At 47.7% G+C, this 25,487-nt stretch overlaps 1 protein-coding gene across 1 annotated transcript in view; it reads right to left on the reverse strand.

Annotated features, from left to right (window-relative positions):
- LOC137335496 (cas scaffolding protein family member 4-like) overlaps positions 1–25,487 on the reverse strand; it is a 48,275-nt gene that overhangs the window by 13,237 nt on the left and 9,551 nt on the right. Inside the window, exons 2-3 of the mRNA XM_068000839.1 lie at positions 12,541–12,654; positions 80–208 (exon numbers count right to left, since the gene is read on the reverse strand). Coding sequence (XP_067856940.1) covers positions 80–208; positions 12,541–12,654 — 243 coding nt within the window. The remainder of the gene's footprint in view (positions 1–79; positions 209–12,540; positions 12,655–25,487) is intronic.

The following is a 25,487-nucleotide window of genomic DNA, read 5'->3' on the forward strand; positions in this document are numbered from 1 at the left end:
GTACTTTTGGTTGTGAAGCACTTTGGGATGTCCTGAGGTCGTGGAAGGCACTTTATAATTACAAGCCATTTCTTTTTACCTGCTGCTGGGCTGTAGCTCTGGGCCTCTCGAAGCTCAGTGGAATGTCATACAGCTGCTGAACTAGACTCTTCTCAACAGCTGTTTGGAACATTGAATATTTCCTTGCTGTTCCAGGACTGCCACACACCTATTTGGAAAAAATATTTGAGAAGCTCTGTAATTTGACAACAGTTAATGCAAGTGGTGAAAACAGGCCTTTCCTATAAAATGTAGTAAGAACTGTAGAAAGCAGAAATAAGGGTTGTTGTCTTTATCTCTGAGCCTCAACGGTGAGTGTTAGCTTGGCATTCAACTGCGGGAGGAGGGAGTAAGGGGCAGGAAGGGGAGGAGACAGGGCATCACTGCCGAACCCTTACATAGGGTCAATCGTACAATAAGATGCGTTTTCCAGCAGGGGGCTCTAGATAGTAACCAGGAGCTTTGAAGCCTCCCTCAGGTCAACTGTCGCACTTCTCCCACCGAGATGGGCTACCTGGGAATTAATCTTTGACCTTCCTAGTCTGACTGGCTTAGTTTCACAGTGATTATCTTTATATACGTTTTTTCTCAGGATGCTGCCAAGGCGATATTTATCGCCCATCCCTAATACCCTTGAGTGAGTGACCTGCCTCTTGAAACACTGCAGTCCTCGTGTCGATTGTATTAGGTAGGGAACTCCAGGATTGTGATCTGGTAATGGTGCGACTGTTTGTACAACTGAATGGCCTGTTTGCTCACTTCAGAGACCACGTAGTGTGGGATAGATTCTGGTGTAGGCCTGACTGAGCAGGAGTTATAAGTTCTCTTCCCTGAAGGACATTAGTGAGCCATAGCGCTGCCAACTCTGGTTGGACATATTCCTGGAGGTTTGATCATGTGACATCTGCTCACGTGATATTTGTTCACATGACCCTTGCCCACAGTTTGTAAACGTTATTGCATTAATCTATTAAAGGTTGGCTCCCCTGTAGCTGAGCATCTTTGCTCATAGGGAGCCTAAAAAAAGCTTTTGCTCACTGGCAGGGTCATATCGGATATCGGGTGTCCCCATGAATGGTTCCCCACAACCCCTGAAAGTTGGGTTCTCTGATCTCCTTCCCCCACCCCCCAAATGGTTCATCTCTGATCTTCCCCACCCCCCCAAAAAGAGTGGTGCATCTGTGATCTTCCCCCCCAACCCATCCCGAGAGGTGCATCTCTGATCCCCCACCTCCCTTTTCTTTACAGATGCTTCCTGACTTGGTGAGTATTCTCAGCATTTTAGAATCATAGACTCTTACGGCACAGAAGGAGGCCATTCACCCCATCGTGCCTGTACCAGCTCTTTGAAAGAGCTATCCAATTAGTCTCACTGCTCTGCTCTTTCCCCATAGCCCTGCAAGTTTTTCCTTTTCAAGTATTTATCCAATTCCGTTTTGAAAGTTATTATTGAATCTGTTTCCACCACCCTTTCAGGCGGCGCATTCCAGATCATAACAACTTTTCTGTTTTTGTTTGAGATTTCCAACATTTGCAATATTTTAGTGCTTTTTTCTTTTTATAATTTCGGTTGGCTAAAGGAAATGTGGAATAAAAGTCAGGCAAATTTAAAGTAAAAGTATCGACAGGATTTAGCCAAGCTTTACTCTGACCCACAGCTCCGGGAGAATGTAACTTCGTTTTAAATGAGAGCATATAAAAACACGTCAGGCAGTCCAGTAGAATCTGCTTGCCTTGATCAGTACTTGTAGCAAAGGACTGGATGTTTAGCTCAATTTTGAAATGTTAGAACTACATTTGATTCAATTCTGCCCATTTCTGGCTGCCACTAAACTCATCAGGGACTGTCACCCTTTCCCATCCTGGCTGCTAATCCCATTCTTGTGGATCTATGATTCTGCCGTGGGGATAAGGGAGCTGGTTTTAGTTGTGCAAATGTGGGGATCCAAAATAATGACAGTGCTCTCCCCCGAGCTAAATTGAAGAAGCTCCAGATGTAAAAGCACTGTTTATCCGAGTCCAGAATTTACTAAGAGTCGAGAGCAATGAGTCCCCGAAGGCTCAGGGATTGTCTCCAGTCAGTAGCTGGGCCTTACAGACCAGGAAGGCCCCAGGATCAATCCCTAGTCTGTTCTCAGTTCCTTGATCTCAGTCAGGGTGCAGTGGGGTGATCGGGCAGGGGGGAGATGGAGACTGGAGGTCGGGGGATTGGGGCTCGGAAAGGGAGAGAGACGGAAATTGGGGATCAGTGGATTGGGACTCAGGAAGGGAGCAAGATGGAGACTGGGGGTCAGGGGATTGGGGATCGGGAAGAGAGAGAGATGGAGAGTGGGGGTCAGGGGATTGGGGCTCGGGAAGGGAGAGAGATGGAGAGTGGGGGTAGGGGATTGGGACTCAGGAAGGGAGCGAGATGGAGACTGCTGGTTGGGGGATTGGGGCTCGGGAAGAGAGAGAGATGGAGAGTGGGGGTCAGGGGATTGGGGCTTGGGAAGGGAGAGAGATGGAGACTGGGGGTCAGGGGATTGGGGCTTGGGAAGAGAGAGAGATGGAGAGTGGCGGTCGTGGGATTGGGGCTCGGGAAGAGAGAGAGATGGAGACTGGGGGTAGGGGATTGGGGCTCAGGAAGGGAGAGAGATGGAGACTGGGGGTAGGGGATTGGGGCTCGGGAAGGGAGAGAGATGGAGACTGGGGGTAGGGGATTGGGGCTCGGGAAGGGAGAGAGATGGAGACTGGGGGTAGGGGATTGGGGCTCAGGCCGAGAGAGGGAAATGGAGATTGGCGGTCGGGGGATTGGGGCTCGGGTAGGAAAAGAGATGGAGGTGGGGGGTCGAGGGATTGGGGCTCGGGCGGTGTGGGGGGGGGGAGAGAAAGACAGGAGAATGAAGTGGACGTGGGGACCAGCATTTCCTGCAGAGCTAGAGCAGTAGCACCAAGGTGGTGAGTGGGAGCAGCACTGAGAGAGGAGCAGCCAGTAAAGGGGTGAGTGAAACCTGGGCACCTTACTATGGGTAAATAGTGAAAGATTGTTTGCGCTGGTGGGCGAATGGGGAACCAGGGAACAGAAACCAAGATTCTCACTGGAAGAATCAAGGGGAAAGTGAAAAGGAAAGTTTTTGCACTGAGGGATAACAGACCATGGGATGCTTCACAAGTGGCTTTTGAGGCAGAAACTAGAACATAATTTAAAAGCGAATAGGTTAGTATTTGAAAAGGAGAAATATAAAAGGACCTGGGAGAGTGAGGTTACGGGAGATACTGCCAGCACTGGGGCCGAATGGCCTCCTGCTGTGCTGTAATTTCTTTCATTCTATGAAAACTCTCCTTATTGAGTCTGAGCCCAGGGGATGGTTTAGAAATGTTGGTGCTGAGCTGAGTTTAGGACGATGTGCCCTGTGAGAAGTGCCCCAAACACTGGGCCCACTGCCCTTTGTGCGATCTCTCAGTTTGGTTCAGATCGGTCTGTGTTGGCCAGTTTTGTCGTGTGAAATCCAAGTACAGATCATCTCTGCCTGAAACTCCCAGTTCAGAATTATCACCTTCACATAGAACCTGAGTCCAAACCAGAGTCCAATGAGATAGGGAGAGAGATCGGGCCAGTTAAAACTGTCATCAAATGGGGGGACTGACCACATCTTGAGCAGTGCAAGGGGATTCTGGGATAGTTTCAGGGTGAATATCAGAGGGTTATAGGATTACTACTAGAGTAAAGGTATGGGCCGAAGGGCCTGTTTCCATGTTGTAAACTTCTATGATTCTATTAAGATGGGTAAAGAGGGATATGGGCCAAGTGCAGGCAATTGGGACTAGCTTAGTGGTATAAACTGGGCGACATGGACATGTTGGGCCGAAGGGCCTGTTTCCATGTTGTAAACTTCTATGATATCAGGATGTTACACCTATGACTACCAATTACATATAGACTATCAGTGAGTATTGTATTACTGTTGGTTATGAGAGGTGTTATTGGTGTAATTTCAGTGAGTTACTATTAGTTACAGGTGGAATCAAAGTTCCTCCGACCTCTCGTTTTCCCCAAAAAATCCTTCCACCACCTTCCGTTCCCCTCTTCCCCCGCCCTCGGTTTCTTCCTTCCCCCGCCCTCGGTTTCCCCTCTTCCCCCGCCCTCGGTTTCCCCTCTTCCCCCGCCCTCGGTTTCCCCCTTCCCCGCCCTCCGTTTCCCTCTTCCTCCGCCCTCAGTTTCCCCCTTCCCCGCCCTTGGTTTCCCCTCTTCCCCCGCCCTCGGTTTCCCCCTTCCCCGCCCTCAGTTTCCCCTCTTCCTCCGCCCTCGGTTTCCCCCTTCCCCGCCCTTGGTTTCCCCTCTTCCCCCGCCCTCGGTTTCCCCCTTCCGCGCCCTCGGTTTCCCCTCTTCCCCCGGCCTCGGTTTCCCCCTACCCCGCCCTCGGTTTCCCCTCTTCCCCCGCCCTCGGTTTCCCCTCTTCCCCCGCCCTCGGTTTCCCCTCTTCCCCCGCCCTCGGTTTCCCCTCTTCCCCCGCCCTCGGTTTCCCCTCTTCCCGCACCCTCGGTTTCCCCTCTTCCCCTGCCCTCGGTTTCCCCTCTTCCCCCGCCCTCGGTTTCCTCTCTTGACCTACTCACGGGCGGCCTTCTGGTTCTCTGAACTTTTCGCAAAACAGCTGCTGGCATGAAACCTCATCTATAAGGAACCCAACCTTTATAAGGTAAATGCAGTAACATTTGTAGACGATAGATTCAGAACAGATCTAGCAGCTCAAAACTGGGCATCCATGAGGCGCTGTGGGCCATCAGCAGCAGCAGAATTGTATTCCAGCACAATCTGTAACCTCATGGCCCGGCATATTCTTCACTCTACCATTACCAACAAGCCAGGGGATCAACCCTGGTTCAATGAGGAGTGTAGAAGAGCATGCCAGGAGCAGCACCAGGCGTACCTAAAAATGAGGTGCCAACCTGGTGAAGCTACAACTCAGGACTACATGCATGCTAAACAGCGGAAGCAACATGCAATAGACAGAGCTAAGCGATTCCACAACCAACGGATCAGATCAAAGCTCTGCAGTCCTGCCACATCCAGTCGTGAATGGTGGTGGACAATTAAACAACTAACGGGAGGAGGAGGCTCTGCAAACATCCCCATCCTCAATGATGGCGGAATCCAGCAGGTGAGTGCAAAAGACAAGTCTGAAGCGTTTGCAACCATCTTCAGCCAGAAATGCCGAGTGGATGATCCATCTCGGCCTCCTCCCGATATCCCCACCATCACAGAAGCCAGTCTTCAGCCAATTCGATTCACTCCACGTGATCTCAAGAAATGGCTGAGTGCACTGGATACAGCAAAGGCTATGGGCCCCAACAACATCCCAGCTGTAGTGCTGAAGTCTTGTGCTCCAGAACTAGCTGCACCTCTAGCCAAGCTGTTCCAGTACAGCTACAACACTGGCATCTACCCGACAATGTGGAAAATTGCCCAGGTATGTCCTGCCCACAAAAAGCAGGACAAATCCAATCTGGCCAATTACCGCCCCATCAGTCTACTCTCAATCGTCAGCAAAGTGATGGAAGGTGTCGTCGACAGTGCTATCAAGTGGCACTTACTCACCAATAACCTGCTCACCGATGCTCAGTTTGGGTTCTGCCAGGACCACTCGGCTCCAGACCTCATTACAGCCTTGGTCCAAACATGGACAAAAGAGCTGAATTCCAGAGGTGAGGTGAGAGTGACTGCCCTTGACGTCAAGGCAACATTTGACCGACTGTGGCACCAAGGAGCCCTAGTAAAATTGAAGTCAATGGGAATCAGGGGGAAAACTATCCAGTGGCTGGAGTCATACGTAGCACAAAGGAAGATGGTAGTGATTGTTGGAGGCCAATCATCTCAGCCCCAGGGCATTGCTGCAGGAGTTCCTCAGGGCAGTATCCTAGGCCCAACCATCTTCAGCTGCTTCATCAATGACCATCCCTCCATCTTAAGAAATGGGGATGTTCGCTAATGATTGCACAGTGTTCAGTTCCTTTCGCAACCCCTCAAATAATGAAGCAGTCCGTGCCCGCATGCAGCAAGATCTGGACAACATCCAGGCTTGGGCTGATAAGTGGCAAGTAACATAAGCGCCAGACACGTGCCAGGCAATGACCATCTCCAACAAGAGAGAGTCTAACCACCTCCCCTTGACATTCAACGGCATTACCATCGCCGAATCCCCCACCATCAACATCCTGGGGGTCACCATTGACCAGAAATTTAACTGGGCCAGCCATATAAATACTGTGGCTACAAGAGCAGGTCAGAGGCTGGGTATTCTGCGGCGAGTGACTCACCTCCTGACTCCCCAAAGCCTTTCCACCATCTACAAGGCACAAGTCTGGAGTGTAATGGAATACTCTCCACTTTCTTGGATGAGTACAGCTCCGACAACACTCAAGAATCTCAACACCATCCAGGACAAAGCAGCCGCTTGATTGGCACCCCATCCACCACCCTAAACATTCACTTCCTTCACCACCGGCACACAGTGGCTGCAGTGTGTACCATGCACAGGATGCACTGCAGCAACTCGCCAAGGCTTCTTCGACAGCACCTCCCAAACCTGCGACCTCTATCAGCTAGAAGGACAAGGGCAGCAGGCACATGGGAACAACACCACACGGACTGCAGCGGTTCAAGAAGGCGGCTCACCACCACCTTCTCAAGGGCAATTAGGGATGGGCAATAAATGCCCACATCCCATGAACGAATATTTAAAAAAACGTGGTCAGACGTCACGTGGTCGGATGTCATGTGATTAGATGTCACATGGTGAGACATCACGTGGTCATATGTCACATGATCAAACCTCCAACCAGAGTTGGCAACCCTACTTGGAGCGGGGATTGAACCGACGAACTTCTGACTCAGAGGCAAGAGTGCAAGAGTATTTTTTTTTATTCCTTCACGGGATGTGGGCGTCGCTGGCGAGGCCAGCATTTATTGCCCATCCCTAATTGCCCTCGAGAAGGTGGTGGTGAGCCGCCTTCTTGAACCGCTGCAGTCCGTGTGGTGACGGTTCTCCCACAGTGCTGTTAGGAAGGGAGTTCCAGGATTTTGACCCAGCGACGATGAAGGAACGGCGATATATTTCCAAGTCGGGATGGTGTGTGACTTGGAGGGGAACGTGCAGGTGGTGTTGTTCCCATGTGCCCGCTGCCCTTGTCCTTCTAGGTGGTAGAGGTCGCGGGTTTGGGAGGTGCTGTCAAAGAAGCCTTGGCGAGTTGCTGCAGTGCATCCTGTGGATGGTAGACGCTGCAGCCACAGTGCGCCGGTGGTGAAGGGAGTGAATGTTTAGGGTGGTGGATGGGGTGCCAATCAAGCGGGCTGCTTTATCTTGGATGGTGTCGAGCTTCTTGAGTGTTGTTGGAGCTGCACTCATCCAGGCAAGTGGAGAGTATTCCATCACACTCCTGACTTGTGCCTTGTAGATGGTGGAAAGGCTTTGGGGAGTCAGGAGGTGAGTCACTCGCCGCAGAACACCCAGCCTCTGACCTGCTCTCGTAGCCACAGTATTTATATGGCTGGTCCAGTTAAGTTTCTGGTCAATGGTGACCCCCAGGATGTTGATGGTGGGGGATTCGGTGATGGTAATGCCGTTGAATGTCAAGGGGAGGTGGTTAGACTCTCTCTTGTTGGAGATGGTCATTGCCTGGCACTTATCTGGCGCGAATGTTATTTGCCACTTATGAGCCCAAGCCTGGATGTTGTCCAGGTCTTGCTGCATGTGGGCTCGGACTGCTTCATTATTTGAGGGGTTGTGAATGGAACTGAACACTGTGCAGTCATCAGCGAACATCCCCATTTCTGACCTTATGATGGAGGGAAGGTCATTGATGAAGCAGCTGAAGATGGTTGGGCCTAAGACACTGCCCTGAGGAACTCCTGCAGCAATGTCCTGGGGCTGAGATGATTGGCCTCCAACAACCACTACCATCTTCCTTTGTGCTAGGTATGACTCCAGCCACTGGAGAGTTTTCCCCCTGATTCCCATTGACTTCAATTTTTCTAGGGCTCCTTGGTGCCACACTCGGTCAAATGCTGCCTTGATGTCAAGGGCAGTCACTCTCACCTCACCTCTGGAATTCAGCTCTTCTGTCCATGTTTGGACCAAGGCTGTAATGTGGTCTGAAGCCGAGTGGTCCTGGCGGAACCCAAACTGAGCATCGGTGAGCAGGTTATTGGTGAGTAAGTGTCGCTTGATAGCACTGTCGATGACACCTTCCATCACTTTGCTGATGATTGAGAGTAGACTGATGGGGCGGTAATTGGCCGGATTGGATTTGTCCTGCTTTTTGTGGGCAGGACATACCTGGGCAATTTCCACATTGTCGGGTAGATGCCAGTGTTGTAGCTGTACTGGAACAGCTTGGCTAGAGGCGCAGCTAGTTCTGGAGCACAAGTCTTCAGCACTACAGCTGGGATGTTGTCGGGGCCCATAGCCTTTGCTGTATCCAGTGCACTCAGCCGTTTCTTGATATCCCGTGGAGTGAATCGAATTGGCCGAAGTTGGCTTCCGTGATGGTGGGGATATCGGGAGGAGGCTGAGATGGATCACCCACTCGGCACTTCTGGCTGAAGATGGTTGCAAACGCTTCAGCCTTGTCTTTTGCACTCACGTGCTGGACTCCGCCATCATTGAGAATGGTGATGTTTGCAGAGCCTCCTCCTCCCGTTAGTTGTTTAATTGTCCACCACCATTCACGACTGGATGTGGCAGGACTGCAGAGCTTTGATCTGATCCGTTAGTTGTGGAATCGCTTAGCTCTGTCTATAGCATGTTGCTTCCGCTGTTTAGCATGCATGTAGTCCTGAGTTGTTGCTTCACCAGGTTGGCACCTCATTTTTAGGTACGCCTGGTGCTGCTCCTGGCATGCTCTTCTACACTCCTCATTGAACCAGGGTTGATCCCCTGGCTTGTTGGTACTGGTAGAGTGAGGAATATGCAGGGACATAAGGTTACAGATTGTGCTGGAATACAATTCTGCTGCTGCTAATGGCCCACAGATGCCCAGTTTTGAGCTGCTAGATCCATTCTGAATCTATCCCATTTAGCACGGTGGTAGTGCCACACAACACGTTGGATGGTGTCCTCAGTGCGAAGACGGGACTTCATCTCCACGAGGACAGTGCGGTGGTCACTCCTACCAATACTGTCATGGACAGATGCATTTGCGACAGGTAGATTGGTGAGGACGAGGTCAAGTAAGTTTTTCCCTCGTGTTGGTTCGCTCACCACCTGCCGCAGGCCCAGTCTAGCAGCTATGTCCTTCAGGACTCGGCCAGCTCGGTCAGTAGTGGTGCTACCGAGCCACTCTTGGTGATGGACATTGAAGTCCCCCACCCAGAGTACATTTTGTGCCCTTGCTACCTTCAGTGCTTCCCAACATGGAGGAGGACTGATTCATCAGCTGAGGGAGGAAGGTAGGTGGTAATCAGCAGGAGGTTTCCTTGCCCATGTTTGACCTGATGCCATGAGATTTCATGGGGTCCAGAGTCAATGTTGAGGACTCCCAGGGCCACTCCCTCCTGACTGTATATCACTGTACCGCCACCTCTGTTGGGTCTGTCCTGCCGGTGGGACAGGACATACCCAGGGATGGTGATGGAAGAGTCTGGGACGTTGGCTGAAAGATATGATTCTGTGAGTATGGCTGTGTCAGGCTGTTGCTTGACTCGTCTGTGGGACAGCTCTCCCAATTTTGGCACAAGTCCCCAGATGTTCGTCAGGAGGACCTTGCAGCGTCGACTGGGCTTGGTGTTTTGCCGTTGTCGTGTCCGGTGCCTAGTGGTCCGTCCGGTTTTATTCTTATTGTGACTTTTCGTAGCGAGATTTTACAACTGAGTGGCTTGCTGGGCCATTTCAGAGGGCAATTAAGAATCAACCACATTGCTGTGGGTCTGGAGTCACACATAGGCCAGACCGGGTAAGGACGGCAGGTTTCCTTCCCTGAAGGACATTAGTGAACCAGATGGGTTTTTACGACAATCCGGTAGTTTCATGGCCATCATTACTGATACTAGTATTTTAATTCCAGATTTTTATTTAATTAATTAATTAATTAAATTTAAATTCACCAGCTGCCGTGGCGGGATTTGAACTCATGACTCTGGATTTTAGTCCAGGCCTTTGGATTACTAGTCCAAGTAACATAACCACTATGCTACCGTACCCATATGGTCTGTGGAAAGCGCAGATTTCCTAAGTTCTGCATCTTTTCTTATCTCTTTTCCCTTCCCCACACTGCACACCATGTACTTAGCGGTCAGATGATTTGATGACCTGCTCCGAGGCCTCTTCCTGTGCTACTCTCCTTCTGATTTGACCCTCATTCTTCAAGAGGCTCCAGGTCTCTGCTCAGCTCCTCATCCCCAGTGACTGGACCAAGTTTGGGACTCACTTTGTGAAGAACTGCAGGCACAAATCTCTGACCAACTTTCAAGACACTGTGCCAACAGAAATACCATTGCCCATAATTGACTGAAGCCAAACCTTGAGAAATGTCAAGTTCAAAAATGTACATATATTATCAGTTCATGAGAGTGAACAGTGAGATTTCAAAAATGTTTAGAAGTCATAGGATGCAGATTCAAACGGTAATTGTAAAAGAGATTTCCATAAATTTAAAACTGTTTTTCAATTCAGTGTTTATCAATTGCGTCTTTGTGCTTGCTATGTTCAGCTCTGTTTTACTTTAGCTTGACTTTGTTAAATATCAGCCAGTGTTAATGCTGCAAAAGTTTAACCATTCGAGGACTTTGATCTCCTGACTGTGCTGAGTTAGCTGATCCCAAGGTGCTACAATTGGCTTCTGTGCCCCAGGGTTAGGGAGTGTAAAAATCAGCCATTCCTGATCACTATCCAGTGATGTTGGACAGTGCATGTATATGATCATTGAGTGAGATCAAGATCAGGATCTACTGTGATGCTGCCATTGTCGAATGCCTGATGACATTCAAGGCGTAGGCTGACATCTAAAGTATGGTCACTTGGGCAAGGGACTGCAGAGCTGCGAGCACCCATGGATCTGTACCCAGGAGAGAGGAGAGCAGATAGACAATTGAGGATCAGCTGTGTTTTCTACAGCTTCTGGTTTATAACCCATAATCACACTCATCTAGTTGTTAGATGCTCTTTATATCTAAGGCACTTTATCCAGTCTGTGTATCTAAGGCACTTTATCCCGTCTGTGTATCTAAGGCATTGTATCCCGTCTGTGTATCTAAGGCACTGTACCCAGTCTGTGTATCTAAGGCACTGTATTCCGTCTGTGTATCGAAGGCACTGTACCCAGTCTGTGTATCTAAGGCACTGTATCCCCTCTGTGCATCTAAGGCACTGTACCCAGTCTGTGTATCTAAGGCACTGTATCCCGTCTGTGTATCTAATGCACTTTACCCAGTCTGTGTATCTAATGCACTTTATCCAGCCTGTGTATCTAATGCACTTTACCCAGTCTGTGTATCTAATGCACTTTACCCAGTCTGTGTATCTAATGCACTTTACCCAGTCTGTGTATCTAATGCACTTTACCCAGTCTGTGTATCTAATGCACTTTATCCAGCCTGTGTATCTAATGCACTTTACCCAGTCTGTGTATCTAATGCACTTTACCCAGTCTGTGTATCTAATGCACTTTATCCAGCCTGTGTATCTAATGCACTTTACCCAGTCTGTGTATCTAATGCACTTTATCCAGCCTGTGTATCTAATGCACTTTACCCAGCCTGTGTATCTAATGCACTTTACCCAGTCTGTGTATCTAATGCACTTTATCCAGCCTGTGTATCTAATGCACTTTACCCAGTCTGTGTATCAAAAGTACTTTACCCAGTCTGTGTATCAAAAGTACTTTACCCAGTCTGTGTATCAAAAGTACTTTATCCAGCCTGTGTATCTAATGCACTTTACCCAGTCTGTGTATCTAAGGCATTTACCCAGTCTGTGTATCTAAGGCATTTACCCAGTCTGTGTATCTAATGCACTTTACCCAGTCTGTGTATCAAAAGTACTTTACCCAGTCTGTGTATCTAAGGCATTTACCCAGTCTGTGTATCTAATGCACTTTATCCAGTCTGTGTATCAAAAGTTCTTTACCCAGTCTGTGTATCTAATGCACTTTACCCAGTCTGTGTATCTAATGCACTTTACCCAGTCTGTGTATCTAATGCACTTTATCCAGTCTGTGTATCAAAAGTACTTTACCCAGTCTGTGTATCTAAGGCATTTACCCAGTCTGTGTATCAAAAGTACTTTACCCAGTCTGTGTATCTAAGGCATTTACCCAGTCTGTGTATCAAAAGTACTTTACCCAGTCTGCGTAGCTGAGGCAATTTACTCAGTCTATGTATCTAATGCACTATACCCAGTCTATGTATCTAAAGTACTTTACCCAGTCTGTGTCGCTGAAGCAATTTATCCATTCTGTGTATCAAAGGCACTTTACCCCGTCTGTGTATCTAAGGTGCCTCACCCCATGATCAGGATTTCTTTACCGTACCTGACTGCTCTGGATTCCAGAAACACGGGATGGTGGGATATCGTACGCGTCGGCATAAGGTCCTGCCATGGAGTTACGGGTGAACGCCTGACCCATTCTAGGAAGAGTGGATGCCTACATATAAAAAAAAGTGGAAAACCATTGATGACATTAAATACATGCAAATACTGTACATTGCCATACTAAGGCCTCCTCATACAGTCTATCTATGTAGAGAACTGAGATTTTTCACAATTACGTCAGTACTTGCTCTTGTGTTCAAAAAGATGAGGGACATTGGTACTTAGAAATGGAACACTTCACAGATACGGTCGGGTTGTCTCCCTTCCCCTCTCCTAGTCTCCCCAGGCTACACACTATCCCTGGTGTTATGTCGAAGTACATTGTATAAGTCAATTATCCACTCCTGCTCCAAAATAATACATCAATGTTTTTATTGGCCAGCACTGTTACCATGGCTGAATAAACCACTACTGAATAGAATCTTCTACATAGGTTGTGTTTAAGTATCTTAGGAGCTCACAGCCAACTCCCCGAAAAGCTCAGCCAGGCTCACTAACATTATTTGACTCTGGAGCCAATGGACATCGTAACCCCTCCAGTGTTGGGTGGAGCTTATCATCTCTGAACCACACAGACCAGGGAGGCCCCAGGCTAAGTTACTGGGGTTGGCTTCTCTCAGCAGGGGTAGGTGTAGTTGACTTCAGCATACCTGAGCCAGGGTCAGGAAAAAAATCAGCCGGGCTTCCTGCTTTTGATCAGTGCACAGTGACCCCTCTGGAAAGTAAACCTGGGGTGAGAGCAGCGTCTGGCCCTGTTAACTATCCTCCGCCAATGGATAGTCTGCTGACACTCGTCAAAGTTCACATATTAATAATGGCTACTTGGGCAAGGTGACTAGTGAATGACTACCGCCTGTAGAACTGAACACCAGCAAAAGCCAGGGAGACGACAGGAGGGGCAGTTTTCGCATTTTGTAAACTATTAGAGATAAAAGACTTGCTCTTTCATGACCTCTGGATGTCCCAAAGCACTTTACAGCCAATTAAGAACTTTTTGAAGTGTAGTCACTGTTGTAATGTAGGAAACGCGTCAGCCAATTTGCGCACAGCAAGATCCCACAAACAGCAATGATATAATGACCAGATAATCTGTTTTAGTGATATTGGTTGAAGGATAAATATTGGCCAGGACACCGGGGAGCACTCCCCTGCTCTTCATCGAATAATGCCATGGGACCTTTTACGTCCACCTGAGAGAACAGATGGGGCCTTGGTTTAACATCTCATCTGAAAGACGGCCCCTCCGACAGTGCAGCACTCCCTCAGTACTGCACTGAAATGTCAGCCTAGATTATGTACTCAAGTCTCCAGAGTGGGACTTGATCCCACGATCTTCTGACTCAGTGGCAAGAGTGTGACCACTGAACCAAAGCTGACACTTACATTCATATCATTTGTGTATTTTCTCCCCCTTTCCCAAGACAAATGGGGCAGACAGCCCATTCACAGCTCTGCAACCTTAAGCTAGGAGGCGTGCAAGAACAGCATAAGGTGATTCACTCTCCCACTCTGAGAGTGGGGCTTTGCCTGGGCTGGCCTAGGCTCCTTCATGCAGCATCGCAGACACAGGCCTGCATTAGGGTCGCCACCACTGGTCGGACGCATTCCTGGAGTTTTCATCACATGACCTTCCACTTGCAACCGCCCCGCGCCCCCCGCCCCCTCCATTGGTCGCCCGACACGTCCATCCTTGCCCAGCCCCGCCTTCCCGCACCAAGTGCACAGACTCTTCGTTACCCGATTGGATAATTCTTGACTGTCAGTCAAACAGCCTTCTTTCCCAACATTTCTATAACTAATAAATAAAAGTGTTCAACGGAAATGAAAGAATAACATCATCCATCTCCCGGGTTGCCCGCTGCAGTTTCTGGGAGTTAATCTTTATTTTCCTGGAGACTCCAGGACAATCCTGGAGAGTTGGCAACCCCAGCCTGCATCCTACTGTTTGGCTGCAGCACCATGTGGGAGCATCAGTGTGTCACCCCAACTGAATAGCTTCTGGTTGTTAATTGTAACGTTTAAAGCCATTAGAAATTGTTGGGCGAATTGCAGACACACCAAAGAGGCCTATGTATTCAGAGTCAGACTGCGACAGTCAGTTCCTTCATACTCTCCACATTGGTGAGGTTGTGCGGAGATTCTTCGTTGCTAAGGAGACTAACGAAGGACAATGGAATATTCTGGGCTGTGCTGCAAATCATTCCATGTCTCTGTGTGTCGCAGTTAGGAGGAGGTGAAAGAGTCTGAGGCATTGCATGAATTTAAACAAGGCTGCATTGTGTACCCTGCCAGGGTGATGGAGGGTGACTGAGAGCCTGGACAGAGGCCTTCCTCCTGTGATTTGTAGGCCCTCGGAACCGCTTGCAAATACAGACCTGCTTTCTTTTGTTCGCCTGGTTGAATATCGGAGTTTTACACAGCGTTTTAGAGTGCAGGGTGGAGGAATGCTGGTGGATATAAAAGCGCTCAGGAGCCTCCCAAAAAACCATTCATAAATCAGTATTGAAAAGGAGTGACCCCCCCCCACTCCCTCCCCGCCCCCCTGGGCTCCCAGAGCATGTGTCTGGGTCTGAAAGATCCAACAGAATATTCAAGTTTTTACATTTTTCAATGCAATATAAAAAAAATTCATTTCAAAGTTGCTGGATCAGGGAAAAACTTCTATGTGTTTGAAAGAAAGATTTGTCTGGCCTGGACTTGGGCTAATTTGTTTGGCTTTCCGTACAATAGATAATTTGTGCAGTCTCCCAGCAGGCCCAGTGAATGACGAATAGGGGATTGGGCACAGCAGCAGGCTTACGAGCCAAGTCCACACAAACTTGGTTGGATCGGGAGGAGGTCGCCACTGGCTTTGAACCTTTTGCCATGTGCGGGTTCGGTTAAGGATATGAGGAAAGGCCACTCATCACATCCTACCAGTTGTGCCTACATACAGATTGGCATTCCAGGTGACTAGAACTGTCACCATCTTCTGCACAAAGGATACCTTTGGTCTATGAGAACGCTCAGCTGGACAGGCTGAGAAAATCAGAAGCAGAGCAGGTGACTCACTCCACTGGTTAAAGTGGGCCAGACCTGTATTCCTGCTCATTCAGTCTCTATCTAAGTGGGCCTATACTCTCTGGAGTTTAGAAGAATGAGAGGTGATCTCATTGAAACATATAAGATTATGAAAGGGCTTGGCAGGGTAGATGCTGAGAGGCTGTTTCCCCTGGCTGGAGAGTCTAGAACCGGGGGCATGGTCTCAGGATAAGGGGTCGGCCATTTAAGGCTGAAATGAGGAGAAATTTCTTCACTCAGAGGGTTGTGAATCTTTGGAATTCTCTACCCCAGAGGGCTGTGGATGCTGAGTCATTGAGTATATTCAAGGCTGAGATGGATAGATTTTTGAACTCTAAGGGAATCAAGGGATATGGGGATCGGGCGGGAAAGTGGAGTTGAGGTCGAAGATCAACCATGATCTTATTGAATGGCGGAGCAGGCTCGAGGGGCCGTATGGCCTACTCCTGCTCCTATTTCTTATGTTCTTAAGTTCTCTCCTGCGACTGCTTCAGGTTGACAAGAGGCTACATCAATGCAGGCCGAGATACCCATAGTGCTCAGCATGAGTGAAACCACTCTATAAAGTCTAGTGATCGTGGACTTGTTTCACTGCTAACCTAGGATCGGAGTAAACGCTACCTCCATTAACATGGAACCAGGGCAGAAAAACCATGAAAGAATGGGGGAGAAAGGAAAAGCGAATAAATTCTAACAAAATAAAGGATTGAAGGAGTGCACCAATGTGAGACGATGCACTGTTACAATGAGCCAATGTCACCTTCTTTGGATGCGGTAAATGCAGGGTGGTTTTACCCCTAGTTTTCTCCTCTTTTTTCTGGCCCTTTCCTGAAGGCAGTGACTCTCGCCGAGGCGCGGTTTCATGGGCACCTTGTCCAATTGTCCATTCTTCAAATGCAAGGCTAGGCAGCGAGTGTTGGTGGGCTATTTGACTACAGAGGCATCATAGCCATGCCCAATCCCGAAAGCCTACATATACAAACTTCCCAAAAGTAGTCACTGGTCAACAGTCGGGAGTAGGAGCCCAGGCTGATTTTCCAATCCCCCACCCTCACCCTCACCCTCACTAGCCCAGAGGAGTTGAGAGCAATTGAAGCACCTCTATTGCACCCTGGCTGAGATTGGATATTTCAGCACAGACTGGGAATCTGCTCAGACCCCATCTGGAGTTCAGTTTTGGGCACCATACCTCAGGAGGATACATTGGCCTTGGAGGGGGTGCAGCGCAGATTCACCAGAATTATACAGGGACTTAGAGGGTTAACTTATGCATACACCTGGCTTGTATTCCCTTGAGTATATGAGATTGACGGGTGATCTGATTGAGGTGTTTAAAATGTTAAAAGGATTTGATAGGGTAGATACAGAGAAACTGTTTCCTCTGGTGGGGGAATAAAGAACGAGGGGACATAATCTTAAAATTAGAGCTAGGCCATTTAGGAGCGAAATCAGGAAGTACTTTTTCACACAAAGGGTAGTAGAAATCTGGAACACTCCCCCAAAAGGCTGTGGATGCTGGGGGACAATCAAAGCTTTCAAGACTGAGTGACTGTGTAATAAGATAACACAGCCCACTGCAGTTGAAAGCAAGTTATCACACAAGGCCCTCGGTGTATAAATCACTGATGCTATTTTAAACAACTTCTTTAACAATGACCAGTGACTGAAGGAATGTTAACAGCGGAACCCTCAGCGCTGCAGTAACGTTTAACCTGAGGGGCAGTCAGGGGCTCTGCCTGGATTGTATGTGAGGGATTGGAGCTCGTGCAATAAAAGGATGAGCACTAGTTGGTTCCAGAAATTCTTATCTGCTTTCGAGAGCCGAAGGGGCACGCAAAACATTGATTCAGGGTTTTATTACATTGCAAGGTCATCGATGGCAGATTTGTATAAACTCCTAAACCTAGAACATACAGGGCCACTTGAAACATCCTGCCACCTCTCCATTTGAAAAGTCCTGCTGCTTACCGTGAGACAGCTGGGGCTCTTCAAAGACACTGCACTATTGAAGATTTACAGCAGTATTTATGTCTTATCAAAATCAACTGTAAACAAAGCTGTGCCCTACATCAGGGACTCCAAGCCCACATCGGGTCCCCGAATCCTGGAAGTCTGGCCCTGGAAGCCTAGCCTACTTGCTCAGTATTATTTGCTGGTTTGGCCTATTTGAATTTGTGGGCTTGCTTGTGAGCTGTTCTTAGTGCTGTTGCCTCATTGGTGGATAAATCCTAAATCAAACACCAAGATTGATATGTATCAGCAGACTGGGACATGTGCAGATTAATGAGAATGTTGGATCAAACTTTTTGTAAGGCTCCTGTACGCAACTATTTTACCCGCAAAAATAAATTTTGGACACCCCTGCCCTTAAAGCTGTATGATCCACTGTCTCAGCCATGGCTCAATGGGTAACACTCTCACCTCAGAGTTCAGAAGGTTGTGGGTTTAAGTCCCACTTCAAAAACTTGAGCACAAAATCAAAGCTGACATTTCAGTACAGTACTGAGGGAGTGCTGCACTGTCGGAGGTGCCGTCTTTCAGATGAGACGTTAAACCAAGGCCCCATCTGCCCTCTCAGGTGGATGCAAAAGGTCCCAAGGCACTATTTTGAAGAAGAACAGGGGAGTTCTCCCCAGTGTCCTGGCCAATATTTCTCCCTCAACCAACATCATTAAAACAAATTAACTGGCTGTTATCTCATCACTATTTGTGGTCATGATGTGGAGATGCCGGTGATGGACTGGGGTTGACAATTGTAAACAATTTTACAACACCAAGTTATAGTCCAGCAATTTTATTTTAAATTCACAAGCTTTCGGAGATTCTCTCCTTCCTCAGGTAAGGAGAGGAAGGAGAGAATCTCCGAAAGCTTGTGAATTTAAAATAAAATTGCTGGACTATAACTTGGTGTTGTAAAATTGTTCACTATTTGTGGGACCTTGCTGTTTGCAAATTGGCTGCTGTGTTTCCTACATCACAACAGTGACTACACTTCAAAAGTATTTCATTGGTTGTAAAGCACTTTGGGACGTCCTGAGGTATTGAAAGGCGTTATATGAATGCAAGTTCCTTATTGCACCCAGACATGGCAGAATTCCCATCCGCACGAAAGTTCAGTCCTTCTGAAACATTTACCTGAATCTACGAGGTTTACAGCCAGCAACTCTGTTATGTTAAGATGTTGCAGTAGCTGCGGCTTTATCAAATGGTGACCCCGAGATGAGCAACCTGACTTGATGTGTATGTTCCGCAATTCATGGCGCAATCTGAGCATAAGCAAACACACTCTCCAATTTAATTGCCAACAGCAGAAACCCCTAAGCACTTCATCGCTAATGTATGTGCAGGAAAAAAATACAGGAAAATGATAAAGGATCTATAAGGAAAATGCAGGTAATTTATAGCTGGTTACATATGCCCAGCGCCCCACCATTGGGGCCATGACTTCAGCCCTCTATGCCCTGAGCTCTGGATTTCCCTAAACCTCTTCGCCTCTCTCTCCTCCTTTAAGACCCTCCTCAAAACCAACCTCTTTGACCAAGCTTTTAGTCAGCCCTTCTTAATATCTCCTTTGACTTGGTGTCCATTTTTGTCTGATAACGCTTCTGTGAAGCGCCTTGGGGCATTTTTCTACGTTAAGTGTAAGTTGATGCTGTTGTTGTCTGTAGGAAAACTGATTTCATGAGATTCAAGCCCTGGTGCAGGCATTATCTCGATCCAGAAAGATCGGCCTTGATAAACTACAGAAAACTAGAGGATGCATGACATGAATTAAAATCTGAGGCACATGGAGAAAAAAAGCTAAAAAAAAATGTAAACACTATGGGTTAGATTTTGACTTTGTGAGATAGTGTAAAACGAGTGATAGCGAGTCAGTGGCCTGTTTTACATCCCGAACGGGAGAGATATAAAACAGGCTGGCGATTCGCTATCACCCATTTTCACTATCGCACAAAATTAAGGTCTAACTAAGGTCTAACCCCTATCAATGAGTTCTGGAAAAAAGCAATGCAAAAAAAAACCCTCACAGAATCCTCTCCTGTCCCAAAACAAAGCTCCCTCTCAGTCACCATCTCCCTCCGTCACATGGCCTGACTATTTTTCTTCCAGTTTTCATGCTGAATTCTGGGTGGGTGAGAGTGGGTGGCCTGTTCGTGGTCTTGGAGAACGGTGCCAGGAACGGCTGATTCACCTCGGAGCTGCCTGAGGCTGGTGAATAGGACTGAGGGGGAGTGAGTCATGCAAGTGGGAGTCCAGCAGTGTCTGAGTTTAATACTGCGTCATTGTCTGAACGAATCTGACACAGGTGTCTACGTGGGCCAAATAGATGTGTACTATGGAGCCTCAGGGATCACATGTAAAGTTTAAATCCATGTTCACATTCATTTCCATCCCTTGCCAAACCCACACTTGTCACTTGTCTGGTGAACAACTCGTGACCATCCTCCTTGGGAGGGAGGTAAGCAGAGTCGCCTTGGGATCGAGGTGGCTCCAAGATGACGTGCCTGACAATGGAAGCTCAGAACCAAGTCAACCCTCTGTGGTGGACTCACTAACCCAATGTTTAGGGGGAAAGAGGCAAATAGAAACCCAACGGGTGGCTGTAGATTTCTCAGTGGCTTGATTTGAACTGTAGTTTCTATTTTTGTCAGCCGTGGCTCAGTGGGTAGCACTCTCGCCTCTAAGTCACAAGGTTATGGGTTCAAGTCCCACTCCAGAGACTTGAGCACAAAATCTAGGCTGACACTCCAGTGCAGTACTGAGTCTTTCGGGTGAGATGTTAAACTGAGGCCCCATCTGCCCTCTCAGGTGAACATAAAAGATCCCACAGAACTTTATGAAGAAGAGCAGGGGAGTTCTCCCTGGTGTCCTGGCCAATATTTATCCCTCAACCAACACCATTAAAACCTGGTTATTATCTCATTACTGTTTGTGGGACCTTGCTGTATGCAAATTGGCTGCTGTGTTTCCTATATTAGAACAGTGATTACACTTTAAAAAATACTTCATTGGCTGTAAAGTGCTTTGGGACATCCTGAGGTCCTGGAAGGCGCTATATAGATGCAAGTCTTTCTTTTCCTTCGGATGGATGAGCTAGGAAGAACGAAATAGTCTCTCCCATCCGTGTCTGTCTTGTGATCGTGTGCTAGCAGCCTCACTGTACCTCACCCAAATGACCATTCATTGTGTGCAGTGGGGCCCACCAAACGCCCCGGCCCGGATGCGATTGGAGGAGTGGAGGTCACCTCCTTTGTATTAGTGGTCAGTGGGCGGTAATGCCACGCGCCTGCCACTGATGCCACAAAATCCCCAAAATTCCTGCCATGCCACTGTGGCCCCATAAGGCATCCCAGGGCCAGGCTAATCTACATGTCTGGGGCGGGTGGCCAGCCAATTCCGACACATCTGGGACGCCAATCCCAACCACGTCGGCCGGAGAGAATGGAAGATGGGCCAGGATTCAAATCCGCTGCTTTCCCCAGTGGCAACTAAAGAGGTGCCGGACCCCACTTCCAGCGGGATTTAGTCTTGGCACGCACTGCGTGCTAATTTAGCACAAGATGCAGGCAGGATTTAGGACCACTGACATCATCCTGCCGGTCCCGCCTCTTCCAGTGATGTCACCAAAGAAGGGGCGGAGGATGGGTGCAAGAAGTGCCCACTTTCCTGACACCCCGCCCCATCAGAAATTGTACCAGGGCATAAAAGGGTATGGAGATTCACCATGACTGGGTGCCACTCTAAATTCTCCCCTTGCCCAAATAACAACGACTTTATGTTGTCAAAAGACAGGAATTTCTACCCTGATCCTCAATTGCTCTTTGTTTGAAATCCTGTAGTTACTAATAATATACCATCAGGCAACAGCAGCAGCAGCCAACTTCATGTATCTGGAACTGAAGCACAGCTGAAGGAGGAGGAGGAGAGAGAGGCAGGGAATGTGAACACTTGGGCAAGGCTGCTGGATGGAATCTTCACTTTATTCCCCAGTGGAGTATTTTAATGCCAGAGAACCCCACAGCAGCCTGGGCTAGCGTGGGAGGCCCAGTGTGAACAAACCAGCGTGTAGTACAAGCGTGGTTATCCAGCACGTCACACCAACCCACTTGTCACGCGCTGAAACATTAACCCTTTAAAGCAGTAACTTTAAACCAGAGATTTGAGCACATAATCTAGGCTGAAACTTCAGTGCAGTACTGAGGGAATGCTTCACTGTCGGAGGTGCTGCCTTGTGGATGAGACGATAAACTGCCTTTCCTCTCAGCTGAATGTAAAAGATCCCATGGCACTAGAGCAGGGGAGTTCTCCCTGGTGTCCTGGCCAACATTTTTCCAGCAACCAACACCTAAAACAGATTATTTGGTCAGTGTTTGTGGGACCTTACTGTGCACAAATTGGCTGCTGCGTTTTCTACATTACAACAGTGACTATACTTCAAAAGTATTTCATTAGTTGTAAAGCGCTTTGGGACATCCTGAGGTCATGGAATTCACTGTATAAATGCAAGTTCTTTCTTTCCTTCAGTAATTTCCCTGTAGTGGCTTGCTGCAGTTAGTCACTCTTGCGATCGATAGCTTGGTGCAAAATTATTTCCACTGGCCGACTCTTTGGGCTTTTTATCTGTCAGTTTAAGACTCTCTTGTTTGTGGGAATGGGTCCGCAGTTTGTCAGTGGATAAGCATCCTGTCGCCAAGCATTTCCTTCCCTTCCTGCTCCTCAACATCTGCGCTGCAGACCAACAGCTGGAGGCCGCTGGCTGCAGCTTCTGCCACATATTTGAAGCTGATTATTGGGGGGGGGGGGGAAGGTCACTGAAACAGTACCCTGTTCTTTTGTATAACTATTATCCATACTGGACTCCAAGGGTAAAATAACCCTTTGTGGACCGAACATTCCCAGTAACTCTCAGAATTAATGCTGCACAATGTAAATCAAGGCAGTAATTCAAACACTTAGGAACATAGATCATGGCTGATCTGTATCTTAACTCCATATACCTGCCTTGGTTCCATATCCCTTAATACCCTTGCCTAACAAAATCTATCAATCTCAGTTTTGAAATTTTCAATTGACCCCCAACCTCAACAGCTGAGAGAGTTCCAGATTTCCACTACCCTTTGTGTGAAGAAGTGCTTCCTGACATCACCCCTGAACGGCCTAACTCTAATTTTAAGGTTGTGCCCCCTTGTTCTAGCACATTTGTACTGAGGAACCTGTGCCTGGATCTGCAACGTAAAAGTGCGATTACTCCAAAGTCACAACTTTAAGTTTCTGACCACGCACCTTTCCCGATGTTGTGGAATGGTTCCATACGGGCCAACATGGTGAAAAAACAAATTACCGTTCCATGGTGACAATCTGAAATACCCACTGCCACATTAAGCACGTTGAATCTGCACAAATTTCCATGCAATGTAGATCGCTAAGCTCGGTGATTGCCGAAACACACGACCCAGAAAGTTTCCCAGACAGTGCTGACTCAGTTAATCTCAGTAGGGGCCACTAGATTTAGCCTCAGCACCCTTGGCTTATGAGCCAAAGCTCCTGCTGCAGTTCTCTATCTATCAATTCTCACTGGGCTGTGAAGCCCCAGCAGTCAAATAGCCTACCAACACTAGCTGTGAAAATTCACACATGAAGAATGGACACTTGGGCGAGTGTAGCAGGGGCTCAACAAGAAGACAACATCTTCAGGAGAGAACGGGAGGGGAGGAAATCTGGCAAAAAGAAATACAATACAGATTTTGTACTTTTAATGTTAGCTTTCACTAAAACTGAGATTAAAGACGAAAAATCTCAAGCAACAACTGAAGCCCACAGCATGGTGACATCACCAAGTTGTTAATCAGCCTCTGTTTGTAAACATGGTAACATGATTTGAAAGATCCTTTAAGACAATGCCCTGGCCCTTTAAATCCTGTATTATTCATAGTGACTAACAGGTGCACACAGCACTGCCTCGGACACCTGTCCAGGAACAGCTGAGCATGCTGTCAGCCACGCTAGTTATTCCACTCTAGCTGAAAAGAACTTCGAAGGAAATTCTTCAGATTACACAGCCAATCGAGTGCTCTCTCACTGTAATGCTGTGTTAGTAAAGCCAGAGCACTGTACCCATTCAGCCAACCAGGGCTACTTCAGAGGGCAGTTAAGAGTCAACCACGTTGGTGTGGGACTGGAGTCACATATAGGCCAAGGTAGTTCAGTAGCACTGTTTTAGAAATACACTGCAAATTACAGTAACATTTGATATGATTTTAACTCACACTCACAGGTAGACAGATGCACTCAATCACGGACACACACTGATAGGCACAGACATACACTGATAAACACAGACATAAACTGATAGACACAGACATACACTGATAAACACAGACACACACTGATAGACACAGACATACACTGATAAACACAGACACACACTGATAGACATAGACATACACTGATAGACACAGACATACACTGATAGACACAGACACACACTGTTGGACACAGACATACACTGATAGACACAGACACACACTGATAGACACAGACACACACTGTTGGACACAGGCATACACTGTTGGACACAGACACACACTGATGGACACAGACATACACTGATAGACACAGACACACACTGATAGACGCAGACACACACTGATAGGCACAGACATACACTGATAGACACAGACACACACTGATAGGCACAGACATACACTGATAGACACAGACACACATTGTTGGACACAGACACACACTGATAGGCACAGACACACACTGATAGACACAGACACACACTGTTGGACACAGACATACACTGATAGACACAGACATCCACTGATAGACGCAGACACACACTGATAGACACAGACATCCACTGATAGACACAGACACACACTGATAGGCACAGACACACACTGATAGACACAGACACACACTGATAGACACAGACATCCACTGATAGACACAGACACACACTGATAGGCACAGACACACACTGATAGACACAGACATACACTGATAGACACAGACACACACTGATAGACACAGACATACACTGATAGGCACAGACACACACTGATAGACACAGACACACACTGATAGACACAGACACACACTGATAGACACAGATACACACTGATAGACACAGACACACACTGATAGACACAGACACACACTGATAGACACAGACACACACTGATAGACACAGACACACACTGATAGACACAGACATCCACTGATAGACACAGATACACACTGATAGACACAGACACACACTGATAGACACAGACACACACTGATAGACACAGACACACACTGATAGACACAGACACACACTGATAGACACAGACACACACTGATAGACACAGACATCCACTGATGGACACAGACATCCACTGATAGACACAGACACACACTGATAGACACAGACACACACTGATAGACACAGACATACACTGATAGACACAGACATACACTGATAGACACAGACACACACTGATAGACACAGACACACACTGATAGACACAGACACACACTGATAGACACAGACACACACTGATAGACACAGACATACACTGATAGACACAGACACACACTGATAGACACAGACATACACTGATAGACACAGACACACACTGCTGGACACAGACACACACTGATAGACACAGACATACACTGATAGACAGACATACACTGATAGGCACAGACACACACTGATAGGTACAGACATACACTGATAGACACAGACACCCACTGATAGACACACACTGATAGACACAGACACCCACTGATAGACACAGACATACACTGATAGACAGACATACACTGATAGGC

The sequence above is a fragment of the Heptranchias perlo genome, chromosome 19 (assembly GCF_035084215.1).
Source record: "Heptranchias perlo isolate sHepPer1 chromosome 19, sHepPer1.hap1, whole genome shotgun sequence".
Classification (NCBI taxonomy): Eukaryota; Metazoa; Chordata; class Chondrichthyes; order Hexanchiformes; family Hexanchidae; genus Heptranchias; species Heptranchias perlo.